The sequence below is a fragment of the Pleurodeles waltl genome, chromosome 8, assembly GCF_031143425.1.
Source record: "Pleurodeles waltl isolate 20211129_DDA chromosome 8, aPleWal1.hap1.20221129, whole genome shotgun sequence".
NCBI classification, from domain to species: domain Eukaryota; kingdom Metazoa; phylum Chordata; class Amphibia; order Caudata; family Salamandridae; genus Pleurodeles; species Pleurodeles waltl.
Window position 1 is genome coordinate 1,249,397,679 of NC_090447.1, and position 14,907 is coordinate 1,249,412,585.

General features: G+C 41.2%; 1 protein-coding gene across 4 annotated transcripts in view; it reads left to right on the plus strand.

Moving 5' to 3' along the window:
* LOC138250560 (uncharacterized) overlaps positions 1 to 822 on the plus strand; it is a 454,823-nt gene extending 454,001 nt beyond the window's left edge. For 2 of the 4 annotated variants that reach the window (XR_011194981.1, XR_011194982.1), the window contains exon 8: positions 483 to 614. Coding sequence is in view for 2 of the 4 variants with exons in the window: in XM_069205558.1 (XP_069061659.1) it covers positions 483 to 651 (169 nt within the window). In the remaining 2 variants the exon portion in view is untranslated. Of the gene's footprint in view, positions 1 to 482 lie in introns of all 4 variants that reach the window. The other 2 variants (XM_069205558.1, XM_069205559.1) reach the window with 1 other exon arrangement.
* The last annotated feature ends 14,085 nt before the right edge of the window (positions 823 to 14,907 follow it).

Here is a 14,907-nt window from a genome sequence, read left to right on the forward strand (position 1 = left end):
CTAGTGTTTGAAGCAGAGTGTCTGTGAAGCATTCAGAATTGCAACTGGGAAAATCATTGTCTACCAGATGGAAATTTTGTTTATCAATACATATTTACATTTATTTTACTATTTCAGTAACACAGCTATTCCAAACATAATGTGAAAACCAGAGGGGTTGGCGCTTTCCCTGTATAACATTCAGTCAAAGTGTTCCAAAAAGGGTTGTAATTGTGTGTACAATTTGTGTACTACCCTGACCTTTTTCATGTCTCTTCATAACGTTCAGGTTGGTTAGCGACCATTTGTTTTGCTTAGCATCAGTCTGCGATGCAATTATAAAAAGGCCTTTCATGGATTTGCCTGTTAGCTGGATGACAGTAAGTACATACATTTTTGGTCTATGATATCAACTCATAATTTGCTAAATTAAATGTAGCTGAAGTCTTCAAATTACCCATAAAAACTATTTACAAAAAAAACTTTCTCTTCTTTTTTTTCAGGAGGAATACACACAATGTTCCACGTGACAAAATTTCCCAGATGGTAGAACGATATGAACATTATATGTCTGTAGCTACTGTTATGAATTCAAAACAACCTCCTCACAAAATTGCTGAACGATCTTTTAGACGTTTAAGGCCAAAGCGGGAACGCTCTGATAACACTTGAAATCTAGTTCTTTCTGTTCTGGGCTTTCTGGAGCCTTCCAGCTGGACAATTTGTGTTTGTTAGTCTCTCATTCGACCTGCAATTTTTCATTAAAAAATAATTTCACTACCTCCTAAGATGTTCCTTGGCACTATGTGTAGTGTTTTAAATGTAATACAGACATGAACTGTACATTTTTAATTCTACCTTTTGTTTTATTCAAAATCTTATAGTGTAAGCAAGCCCAGTGTGAATGAAAACTTGCAAATCAAAATCTTAAGGAGTTTTTTGGACCCTCTGTTTATAAGGATTTTGCTATAGGTTTGCAGTATATCACTTCCATCTGTCAGTTTATTTTTTCCATTTTAAATGGTTTTATGTGCATCATGTTTTATCTGTCCTATTGTCTTCTATAACTATGAAGTGTATTACTAGGTAAAACTTTAACGTGGAGACTCACATTCCTTTTTTATGGGATAGTGATAAGGCTGGATGTGGAAATAGACTAGCGATACTTATAGTATACAGGAAATCAACCAATACTTTTGACTTGTTCATAGTTGTTCGAAAAAGTTAAAAATTTAAATTATATTTCTTTGAATTTGCATTTTAGTTTTCAGTTTTTTCAACATTAGAATTTGATCATGACTAGTTACACCAGTTCAGTGCCAGGTCAGCCCTGGTGAATGTATATTTGTATAGGCGTTTTTCTGTACTCAGAGTATTTTCTCTACATCCACTTAAAAATCCAAGAAACTCCTATGCCATAAACAACATGAGGCACAATCATCTATAGATTGTGATTCCTTCACAGAACTATTATTCTCTTGGTCGTTTATCAGACAGCTGGGTTAAAAAATGAACACTGATAGCAATTGCTAAAATATTCGCCTTCAGAATGATGGATGTTTCCAGGATTCTGTATAAACCTGTACCTTCTTTACATCTGTGCTTTTGCTGGTATGATTGCAGCAACTTATTGAAAATGAATATTGGTAGTAGAATTAAGGATTTTGAGGTCTGGATTCTTATTTTTGTAACAAAGGTTCCATATCCCAGCATTTTCTTTCTGTAACTAAGCAAATTGAATTATAGTCTGTATCATTTATGTGAAAAAAGTACAATATGTTATATAGTTCTGTAAATATATACATGCCACATGGGCAGTATGGGTTGGATCATGAGTGGAGAACCTTCATTTGCGAGTTGACTCAGCTTGTAATTGTGATTTCTTTCAACATGTTGGCTATTTTTAACTTTACATAAAAAACATAGAAAACAAATGAAGGCTACAGCTTTGAGTTCACATTAGACATTGTTGTATGTTGCAGGACTATTAACAAAGTACAATTACATTAACTATCATGTCATACCATAATGTTGAAGCATAGTCATCAGTTTCATGGATTCAGAAGAATCAAGCACTAAGCATTTGATCACAATACAAAGTTCAGCATGATGTTGAGTTCTATCTTCAAATTTGGTTGTTTTTGCAATCTCGTAACAGTTCAGTGAATTGACTTGGTCAAACATCCTTCCTTTTTAACTAAAAGAACCTGGAACTGTGCTAGCTGTTATTTCCATTTAAAAATATGTTTTTGGGCTTGCCAGCACTCCTACGGATGACAGTTCAGTTTCTTGAATGTATGACCTGTAAAAGAAGGGAAGATTGGTCCTTCTAAAACCGGACCAGCTCGTTCCAGAGTTGTCCACCACTGTGTTACATTTGGAGTTGCAATTGTTTCCAGGAGAGTTTTTTTTATTGTTATCCCAATAAGCAATTGTTTGCAGCAAATATATTAGCTGAAGATCCATAGTACCAATTGTACAATCATCGCTTCCCTAGTAGTTGATAGTGGTAAGAAAGTGTTTATCGTATGTAAGTAAGGTATTTTCGAATGTACAAATGTTTTCAAGCTGTAAAACAAAATCACATTTTTAATTAGTATTTCTACATGTGATAGTTTGCATCAGGCAAAAAAGACTGGCAACGGATCTTAATTTTTGCGCCACATGTCAATAAATCATAATTCCTTGCATTACAAAGGTAAGTGTTACAATAAGTTGTAGTTAACTGCAAAGGCTTAAATCTATTCACGTGTTTCCAGTTACCTCCTTTATGAGAAGCAAATAATAGATAACTGTTCCCATGTATGTTTAAAAAGGGATTACATAAACTCCTAAATTCTATATTTATTTTGCTCAGCAGATATTAGCCTATTTGTGAACCAACTGGGAATTCAGGAGCAACATATTATTTATATGTTAGCTAATTTTAGTAAATCATTGTTTTTTCTGTTTAATGTTTTTACAGTATTTTTACTCCCTTAAGAAAAGGATCTTACACATCTTGACAGATTTTATATTTATGTATTCACAAATGATTTTGTAACTTAGTAAGAATGTACATACAACAGTCTAATCAGTTAAGCCTATAAGATGTATGTTTGTACAGACGCGGTCAACCTTGTCACTTGTAAAAAAAAAAAAAAAAGAATTCGCTGAAGGATTTCCTATTATATTGAAAGTTGAGCTGACCTAATACAGCACAGATATTTAAAACATGCTGAAGATTTCTACCAGCATTTCTCTTTTAAATAAGAGAGGCAAATTAGAAGCTCTTTAATGGAACGTGAAGTTCAAAGAGACTGTTCTTAGTTGAGAAAATGGCATTTTATCTTTTGAACTTTGATTTTGACAACTCAAATTATCATCATTGTAAATGTAATGGTAATGTACAGTTGCTTTGATAAAGCATTTTAAATGTGAATGCAGTGTGATAGGGTTGTTTTCGGGCACACACTGTTAAAAAAAAAAAAAATCTTCATAAATTGAAACATTAAGAATGAAAAAATGGTGTATTGTGGGCTTACGTTGCCCTTTGGGACAATAACTTGGTTTGGTCTTATGGATATCCGTCATTGGTCTACAAGAACTCCCAGCTCATTTTTTTTTCTTTTGTTGCAGGATTGTCTACTAAAAACTCTACTTATTTATAGGCTACAGTTCTTCACATATGGCTTCTTAAACATTTTTAGATATAGTTTTATATTGATTAGTGTGTCCCATGACCACTTCCACCACACCTGTGAGATATTTTGGAATTCATGTGAGGGACGAGAGTGCAATGCGTACAGTAACAGTTACAATTCTGGGAAACGAACACAAGAGGATATGATCCGTTAGGCCCAACTGTCACCTAAAAAGTATTTTTCCTCCTTTTTTTGATCCAGCTTGACAAATTAGTAGGTCTGCTTCTTTTTTTGGCCTGATATGAAATGCATCCCCATGTGTCCTTCTACTCATTTTTGTCCTAGGTCTCTAATGACCAGACCACCTTTTTAAATGCTAGCCTATATATTTGTGTTGGAAGTTCCCTTGCTCAAGTGCATATTCCCTTGTACATGAGCTATCTGACACCTTCCTACAGAACTCTTTTTTTTTAATTGTCTTTTTTTTTTTTTTTTTTTTTTATATTCTACTTCAAATGTGACCATTTAACTCTGGATTACATGCTCCACTTGGATGCAAGAAGACACCTCAAATGTCTCAATGGCTCTTTATTTATGCATCCCCTTTCCAGACATCCCCACACAAACTATTAGAATATTGTTGCAAAAACAATGTGAAAGGTTACTTCAGACTACCAACCAGCTGGTACCAGTTAGACAGGAATAGAGGCACGCTTTGAGGTACACATATGCCCATAGATCCATGTAGTAAAGTAATCGTACTTACTAAGTTGGTCATTTCTGTAAGCAAAATACCTTCTCGGCTTAGCTCAGCTTGGATGAGTTAATCCATGTTTCCCCTGAAGCCTAACTTGTGGCCTACCAATAATCGAGAAAGAAGAGAAAGGAAGCTGGTGTGTCGCTTTGGTAGGAGACCTGCAACTCCTCAGTGTATGTTCTGCCTGTGTGGTTTTAGTAATATTGTTTTACTTGATTATTGTGTATCACGGATGCTAACATAGTTCCATTGCATCGCAGAGCCTACAGAATGTTTTGCACTACAATGAAACTAATAAAAACATTTCAGAAAATAGAATATTCAAATGGGAACTTCTGTTGTGTGAAAAGCAGTCCTCCATCTCCAAGTAAAAAATAAGTTATTTGGCAATGTGCAGCTAATAGTCACACATGAAAAAGTACGGAGAAAGACAATCCTTTCGGTTGAATACAAAATCAAATCATTCAAGAGCTTTTGGTCATATGACTTCCAGCAATTTAGTATTAAAAATTAGTATGCTTGAGAAGACGAGCGTACCTTTGTTTTAATTTAAAATTAGAGAGGAACCACTGCTCTTTATATATGTGAAGCTGTCAATTAAGTCCAACTCAATAGATTTTATTCGATCTTTGTAAGAGACCATAAAAGAGCACAATAGAACAATCCAAAACATCATCATAAAAAGATACAAAATCTTATTTAAAAATGGAGTACAAAAGGATAGGCGGAGTACTGAAACTTTTCAAACACTGACCCCCAGTCATAGATCTGGGTTAAATCCATTGTTCTTTTGCTCACAATGCCACCCCAGTTTGATTTGCATATGGCTGGGTCCAAACTATGGTGTCATGGTCAGCCAAATAACGATTGATTAAACCCAGATCTGTGACTGCGGGTGAGTTTTGAAAAATTTCAACACACTGTCCATCGTTTTATTTTGATTTTGCTATGTGTGCCGTAAGTGACAAGGGTGTGCCTAGATATGAATTCCTGGCTCACTGTGCCACTAAATTCAAGCTAGCCTGGCTGATGAGGGGGTGATACCCTGAAACCTGTCGCAGGATGCTTGTTTCTGGTTCAGGGAGGACCTGGCTTGGCAGTTCAGGCTGGACTGTTCCCATGGCTAGTAGGGTCAACACTGATTTGCCTGTGGCTGGATCCAAATTGGGGTATTGTGGCGAGCAAAAGAACAATGGATTAAACCCTGATCTGGGACTGGTGGGTGAGCGTTTGAACAGCTTCAACACTCAGGCCATCATTTTATTTTGGTTTTGCAAGTCATCATATTACATAAAAATTGTCTAACATAAGAGTAGGGACCAAACAGTATTGCTAACAACCAATCAAAGGAAAACAACCCTCTAAATATTTGCATACAACTACCTCTCCATGGACTTCCTACTACAGACTGATTTTAAAAAGGAAGAGATGCCAAAACAAACCTGCTGGTTACCTAACGACTGTCAATACAGTAAGGCATCCCCGCAGCTTTTAAAAGCCAAGGGCTTCACAATATACTTAAGATGGAGGTGAAAGAATTTGCTATACAATTTACAGAAAATGTAGCAACAACTCTACAGCCGTGCCATTGCAAGGGGGAAGTTTAGAGTCCCACAGCTTTCCCCTTGAAGGAAGCACAGGGAGCACCACACCATTGACTGACCTGAAGAGGAAAAGGAGTGACCTCTCCCAGTGTATGATGTCAAGGGTTAAGTGTAATACAGGTACTCCATGCGAAAGAGTAACTAAAAACATTTGAATAGAATTCTGTTGCAGAGCATCATCTCTTCTTTGGGAGAGAACCATCTCTTCAAAACAGGACTTTATCTGTCTCTTGTCTGTCTTGCAGATTGACTCTGGGGCAAGAAACAGATCTTTGAAGCCAGTGTCACCAAATGACTTGTTAATGAGTTTCAACCACAGAATAGACAGCCCCTTGTCCTAACCGAGACAGTCACGTATAGCCTCTTGATTAAAAACAGCATCATTATTGGACCATACACTCACAGCATTAAAGGGACCAGCCTAATATGGTTGAAAGTTAGTCCAAATGCAGCTCAGAGTGCAAGATACAATTACAGCTGGAGGGCAGTAGATTCATTAAAGGCCTACAAATTCTATATTTCTCTACCTGTAAGGAAGAGGGATTGTGATAACTCCACACCCCTGCCCATTAGGTAGCCGTGGGGACACACTGCTGGCTGTAGCTCTTTAGAAATGAGGCGATAGTACTCCTACTACCCTTCCAGGAAAGATTTGACAAAGAGCCTGCCGCCCTACTTAATTTAATTCTTGTGGTGTTCACCTGTGGTTGCAGGAGTTATTTACATAAAAAATAATACCCAAATAACAGAAACTGCGCACTGAGCCTAACCTTTGCCCTTGCACCCCCCAGGGAAGAGGAACTGTTCCGCACCGGGTTGCAAGCCATTATGTGGGATATCCCAAAATTATTCTTCATTTCAAGGTTACATATAACTGTGACAAATGAGTCAACAAGGGAGTGCAAAGCACAGGGTGTCTGGTAATTAACACTGTGTCATCTGCATATAATAATGCTAGGGAGTTTGTGATCTTGGGGACATCTTTGGTTAAAGCAGATGACTGAGGAAAGGCTATTAATGTAAATAATAAATAACAGTGATGCCAAATTCTTGTTGTACCCCACTGGCCAAGGGAAAGCATCCAAGAGTTCTCCCCCTGGACCATACCGCACCCTAGCCCTCAAAGGATGCCAAAAATTAACATGGGGCACTTCGACCCCCAGGTTAAGCTGCATCAACCACAATTCACTTCTATTTACCCCAACAAAGGCTGATGAAAAGTCCATAATGGACAAGTACAGTGGGCAGAGCCTCGCATTAGTGTACTTGCTCACTGTCAGATGTACATTTAAGCACTACTGCACTGTACCTAGCCCAGGGAGGAAGCTATCCTGAAAGGGAGACAGAATATTATTGTCATTAGCTCTCTACTTAAGACAGTTAAAGATAACCCTTCCCAAGATCTTCACAGAGCTATCTATAAAAGAGATTGGCGTGTGAAACATGGGAGATCCTCATCCCCTTTTTTGAAGATTGGCACAATGATAGAAAGGGACCAAGACTCCAGAATCCGGGTACCCAAAGAATTATTAAACACATTCACCAACAAAGGAGACCAAACATGAAGATTACATTTAAAGAAAGCCATGGGAATTCTGTCCGGGCCTGGTACTTTACCATTTGGATTGTATTTAGGAGCAACCTCTACTTCCTAGAGAGAAAAATCTGAAAAGTCTGTGAGTCTGCCAGAATTTCCCGTAAGCTGTGCTTCCAAACTAGATCTTCAGGCAAGTGATAAACCATAGTAAAGTGCTTAACTTAGTCCTGGCCAGATATGTTACCCATCAGAAGTTGTTCGGAGCAGCTTCCTGCTGGCGAAGATGGTTAACTGTGTTCCGGAACACCTTGCTGCAATTGCCAGCAGCCGCAAGCTCAAGAGTGTCACAATCACAAGTAGGGCATGCTTCATCTCCTTGAGAGTCAGACTGTGGGCTTGCTTTGCATCCCTTACAGCTCTTGCATCTCTGGGAGTTCGAGATAAGACCTTCCTCAAATAGGGTTAGCCGCTGAGCAGCTAGCATCAAACCAGTGCGGTTGCTCTGTCCTCTGTATGGCAGGTTTCGACAGGTGGTCCATAATGGGATCACATAATACCTGAAAGCAAACTGCAAGAGTATTACTTGGAGCATTGCTTAAACAGTCTAAAAAGACCAACAAATACTTTTGGAGTAAAGCGTCCAATGTGGGTTTGGGGTTCTTAAGAAACCACACCACTCTTAACCCATCCCTAGAATGATTGTTTATACGGTTGCATTCTGGCTGCTGGTTGTCTCTATGCAAGGGGAAGGCACCAACAATTGAAAGGGTATTGTAATCCCCTACCTCCCCGGCAAGACGCCATGGGAATAATTGCCTCAAAACAATTATGTAATCTATTACTAACCCCTGGCCACCACCCCTAAATGTGGGTTTACAGTGCCCCAACAATACTCCAAAGCATCCCCAAGGTCCAGCATAGACATCAATCTCCTCGGCTCATGACCCCTCACTTCCCCTGAGGCATAGGAGGCAGAGGTCAACAAACCATCTCCCCCATCAAACTCCCAGCTAAGCATTAAAATCCCCACATAGAAAGAGCCACATCTGGCAGTGGCGGCTGGTGACATTTGGATGTGGTGGGGGCATAAAGGTTGGTTATGACTTTTATGTAATGCAGCACAAACAAGATTTATGGACAAATATGGGGTACAGAGTTGGTCCTCCTACCAATATTTTTTTTGTTTTTAAAGTATGCCAAATGGTACTTTTTAAAACAAATGAATTTAGTGATAAAGCAAGGCTTATAAAGCAGTGTGAACATATAGGGCCTCATTACTAGTTCGGTGGCTGGAAAAGCCCGTCCGCCGAAATGCCAACGGGGATGTTGCCGCTATTGTGGCTACCCCCCCTGCCGGACTCATTACGAGTTTCCCCGCTGGGTCAGTGGGCCAAACCTAAGTTTCTTCCTGCTGGCCTACCTGGAAACTGCATACAGCATTGCCTCCAGCTCGTAATAGAGCCGGCGGCAATGCTGTAGTATGTAGGGTGCACCACCACCTGTTGCAGTGCTCACTAACATTGTGACAATGCTGACCAGGAGGGCCCCTGCACTGCACTGCCCATGCCAAGGGCAGGGGGCCCCCTGCACACCTTCTCCCCAGCCTTTTCATGGTGGTGTTACCGCCATGAAATCGCTGGCGGATAAGGGGGGTCGTAATCCCCAGGGCAGTGCTGCTTGCAGAAGAATCACATCACAAGACATGAGATCTAGATATATATAGAGAAAATGACTGTGTCTCTTCTAGCTCAAATTACATCATGAAAAAATAAGAAACATTACACAAATGAGTGACTTTTGAATACTGAGTCCCGTCATAATCTCAACAAACACACCAATGCATTGGTGACAGTCAGTGGCCCCAGCAGCCACTTAAGGTTACCAGATAACTCTGTACTACTAAGGCAGGGTCATGTGGATCAATTGAATTAATAGGACAACAGTTCCCTAAATGCATTATGCTTTTAGTTAAAGACTCGCGACTGGAGCACCCTATCCCTGAACGCACAAAGTGCTTGGTTACCTAGTTAAAGCTATTGCACTTCTGAAAGCCTTCTGGTAATTTGTAACTTACCCCGGGGGCTGGTTTAAACATTTAACATGATAAACCTGCAGCTTTCTTGTGACTAAGCAGTAGCCTACTCCACACACGCCGCTCATCGCTCAGGGACTTTGCCGGTACTGTTGTTTAACTCTGTCCTTTTGTACAGTGTTTCTTGTCGAATTGCTTCTGTTGCTGATATACAATGAGGATGGATGGTCCTAGCGCCAGCCATCTTTCATGTCGTCCTGCAAGTACCAGGAAAAAAACAGGCATTTGGAATGCAATGGGTGTCACATTTGCTCAAGTTAGAGCTATTAGCGTTGTAAACAAGAGGAATGCGTGGGAATCCATATGTGCAGCGGCGGCCGCTACAAATCTCAAGGGGAAGTTAGTGGATTGGGGGAAATGTACCAAAAAAATGAAAAATAAAAAACGAGCGCACTCGTACTGTGTAGGAAATAATAAGATAAAGTAGTTCAGAAACCATACTGAAAACATGGAGCCTCGTGTGTTTTCAGTAGTTGGCCGGTGTGCTCGAGGGGGGCTAAACACCGGAAAAGCCATGACATATGCATGGCTTTCACTAATGAAAGCAAGCGGATTCTAAAAGGCAACAACACGAACCAATGAAAGTGACAGGCGTGAAATGGGCATGGTTAAAAGCCAAATGAGACAGTACAACGGGCGGAGCGCTTGTGCGCTCAACCCTAAAAAAACAGTCTGGCTGAATACTTCACACTCCAGATGCTATTGGAGAGCTCTGCCTTATTTCAGCAGTTATAAGCTTGCACCAATCTGCACCTGAACACAAGTCAGTCTCGTGTCACCTGTATTAGTCAGGGATGTGGAATTCCTATCACCTGATGCCTGGGACATATTGTTTGGGGTCAAGGGCAACAGGTTTTCATGTTTATTTTGCCCTTGGGATAAGTAGGCCCAACCCACTGCAGCACAAACCCTTTGGCTGCCAGTTTACAGAGAAGGGAAATGTCTGCAATTGAGGTAAGATGTTAGTTCCGTTCGAACTTGTATTTATGGTTCATTAATTAAAAAACTTCATTATTAGTGTGAGAGCTGTAAATAAACATTTTAAGGTTACACTGCACTACTAATAGTGGTTCCGGTAAAAAAAAAAAAAAAAAAAAAAGTACAGGTTTGAAAGTTTAAAATAAGAGGGTAAGTATAATGCTCCCAGAATGCTCTCTGAATAGATGCAAACATTTGCAGAAGCTTGTAAGCTAGAGTGATGACTGCTTTAAAAATAAATAAATGCTCAGACTATGAAATTGTAGAGGCTATTTCTTTGAAGCGTCATTTAGAAAAATGTTGATGCATGCTAGAATTTCCCAAAAAATAATCCTAATGGAAAATCAGTGTAACAATTTTAAGCAAAATTATGGGAAGCTTGAAAATAAACAAGCACTGGCAAATCCAACATATCCACCATTTTTTGTGAGTCTTTTGGTTTCGTCAATGCGTGTCTTGTTTTGACATGGCTTTTGTAACACTTTATTGTTGTTGGAGCTGCCAGGCCCTCACGAATGTAACGAACACTGGCAAAAAGAAAAAAAACATTTTTGGTCTCAAAAAGCACAGATTGCTACTAGTGGTGTAACAAAGGCCCATCAGCCCCCCCAGCACAGCACCTGCCCTGAGTGACTCTGGAGAGGGGCCCTGCATGTTTTTTGTAGCCCCCCCCCCCCCCCCCCTTCAAGTTTCGATACACCACTGATGGTTCCTGGCACTGAACAAAACTACTTTGTGTGCCAGTATGCTCCTTGTGGAAGAGCAGAATGCAATTACTCACATTACAGGCAGACGCGCATTGAGAGAAATAGAAGTTTAATAAAAACAAAATGTCTTTGTTAACGCCAGACTTAATTAGGGACCCATTTCTTAAAGAAAGTCACAAAAGTGCTTCCATGGTATATGGCTTTCATGAATTCACAAGAACTTACAGAATTAGACCAGAAAATCGTACTCCTATAAAATATTTGTGAACTGTATTTTAGCATGGCCAAATATGCATGTGTGGATTTGCTCATGTAAAAATCTGTTGAGCGTTTTCAAGTTCGATTAAATTGTCAATTTCTCTAGAGACGCAATTAGAATGGATTTGCGTTACTCTATTAGATTTGGAGGTTTTGGACTTAACTGACGCTGGATCAGGGCTGGAGCGCACCTTACGCATTCCCATGCTGAATAAAAAAAGCTTGCTCAGCACTACTGAGAAACACAGTGAAAAAATAAAGATTAAGTGATGTGGCCCAGCCCGGCCTCTTCCGGGCGCTGACGGGTGAAGGATGGGCCCGCCCTTGGCCCCGGCGCGTCCCGCAAAGCGGGTGCGCTAAGTAGTTTAAAGGGGACTTGGCCCGCCCCCTGGTGCCGGTGCAGGAGTCCTTCTTCTCCCGAATGCGTGTCCCGCGAAGCGGGCGCGCTAAGCAGTTTAAAGGGGACATGGCCCCGCCCCCTGGTGCAGGAGTCCTCCCAAATGCACATCCTGAGAAGCGGGCACGCTAAGCAGTTTAAAGGGGACTTGGCCCCGCCCCCTGGTGCCTGGTGCAGGTGCAGGAGTCCTTCTTCTCCCGAATGCGCGTTTTAAAGTTCACTTTCCCTCCAACCACATTTTTCCAATCCCCCATAAGAACTTTTTCCCTTGTCAGGAGTACATTTCCAACCTTTCTCATTATGGGCAAAGATTAGAGAAGAGCTGGTGGAAATCCTTAAAACATGCACGTTAGTAGGTTTGCAGACTCAAAGACATTCCAGCCCTGGAGCTATTGCTTACTGCTTCCTCCAGCCCCAGTATGTAGTTCAGCGGAAAGGTGGCAAAATAAGGAATTTTTTTATAGTAGGGATTGAAATTACAAGTATTCAAGCCCTACTATAGTAGTACCCCTGACATAATCAGAGAGGCTATTATCAGAGTTCTTCTATAATGATATTGCTGCCATAATTTGTCGCCACACTACATGGCACCAAAGAGACAAGTAGATTTAAGAAACAACGTTTTATTAAATTCCACACCCCTGTTTAGTGGAGCTTGGATTTCTTTCTTTTCACATTTGGAAGACTCAGCACATGGCTAAGGTCAGCTTTAACAACCGATCTGTGACTAAATATCTTCACGACCTCGCAGACTACCGGTCCTCGCAGACCTCGTCTGTTTCAAGTGTCGGGGCTTCTGTTGCGGAGCTTGGGACATGCTTGCTGTCAGGCAGAAGTGTACATCTACTGGGCGCACGGAGACATGGGGCCCTGGCACAGTGCACTGAAGTTCGTCCACTCGGGCACTGAGGCGTGGGTGGATCCCATGGTGCGGTGCGGTGCGGTGCGGTGCACTGACTGTCAATTACAACTCATGGAACTGTGTGGGTCATTAGAATCTAGATCTGTCCGCCCCATGTTCAAGTGCACTTCTTGCATTTTTCATTTGAGTTTATGGGTTTATAGCACGTCACCTCGAGGCACCGTATTCCAGGAGCCGGTATTAAACCAGCCCAGAAACAAACCTTGCAACTGGAGGGGCCCAGACCGCTTCTTATATTTATTTCTGGCAGTTTTGAGTGGTTAATTCATTCACAGCTGCAGTAATTGGCAAGTTTGATGTACTGGATTTATCCTCATGGCCATGTGTGACCTGAGCCATAAATCTGGCTGGCACAGACCTGGGCCTTATATAGGTGAAACTGTAATAAAATCAATGCTCTGCTTGGCAGCCACCCTGCATAATGTGTAGAGTGGTGAGTTCACATAAAGAGGAATCAACTCTTCAGAAATTAGACCCGGAAGAGTTCCTCAAAGTAGGTGTTATAGGGTGCGAGCACAATATAACTAAACACAAATTAATGTGTTTGGGCCATCAGGAATGGGGTACAGTCAGTCACATACAATTACGACACATTTTGCCAGATGTTATCAGATGGGCTGGAAGAGCCACACTTTACAAGCGCAGCAGGTGAATTTAAGGCTAGTGTCAGCTATTCGTTCAGTTACCTGGCGGAATGGATCGTTGAATATTTACTGGTAGGGTTGCAACATTTCTCCAGATTCAGTGTCTTCTTTAGAAGTGATGTTTTCTTTGGCACTACATCCTCACACCAACCAATGCCAGAGCATAGCTCGCAACCTAGGACAAACATGATCACAGCACGATCAATGAAGAAGGGCCAACGAATCATGGAGCTGCTCTCATGCCATTTTCAGCATGAGAGTAGTGCCATGATTGGTTGGAGCAGGCTAACACAGTGCTCCTTTGTAGACTAGGAGCATGTGCCTGTAGTCCAACCGGCATGTTACACGTTATGTTACACAGTTAGTATTAGTGCGGGCTACCGTGCACTTGTCGGGCTGGCTGTCACAAGACAGCCGGCCAATCCAACATGCGCATTTTAGGATTAGGCAAGTCATTCCTGCTGCCACTCGACAGCTTGAATGGCTCCGAGCCAAGACACGGAGTGCACTTAGTCACTAAAACGCTCGTCAGTTTTGTTTGCTGCAGCTGTACACTCGCAGCAGGCGGGGTGATCCTCCTCTGCCCCCAAGAAGGAACCGCCGCTGGTGTCTGGAAAGCCTGTCCCCTTCCCCCCCTCACCCCTTGTGGTACTAAACCCAGAACTAAATCAAAAAGACCCTCAAACTCTTAAAAGTTGACTTAAGAAATTATTATTATAAAAAAAAATAACCAAATAAAAACGAAAAGCTCTGTGCTCGTCTTTAATAAGCAGAGATTGAAATGATTGGGTGGCTCCCATGCAAGGAAGCAGCTGTGGGGGTTAAGTAACATGCAAAGCCTTTATCCACAATATTGGAGGTAGATCAGGTCTCCGGCATGGCTACCAGGTCAAATTGATCAATAAAAGTGACCTAGTCAGGATTTATAACTTCTTTAAGACCCGCCACATTCTGGCTAATGATAGAAAATTGATTAGTGGGAGATAAAACGGGGGCCAGTCCATTGCACTGGGCTACACCCTCCACATAGCCTTCTGCATGCCCATTGACACCCAGATAGGATTGCTGCATACCCATATTTTCTGAGGGACCCTACGAGGATACTGATGTAACAAGTGGCGTAATCCATAGCAAGGTGAGGGCATTACAGCTTGCAGTAGACAGGCTTCGCTCACACTACTCAAAAGGACTTGTATTAAAAAAAAAAAAACATTGTGACCTTCTAAAGCTCAAACAGAGTCAATCCAGCTCACTTAAATTCAACAAAGGTGCAAACCTATTTGAACATGGAATTCGTGGAGCTCTGTTTCTAACCAGCCCCAATACTGGAGGATGTTTGTGAGACAAATGAGGAGGCCTATAAAAAAATGTTAATTTTTTTTTTTTTTTAACTGTAAAATTTTAAGATT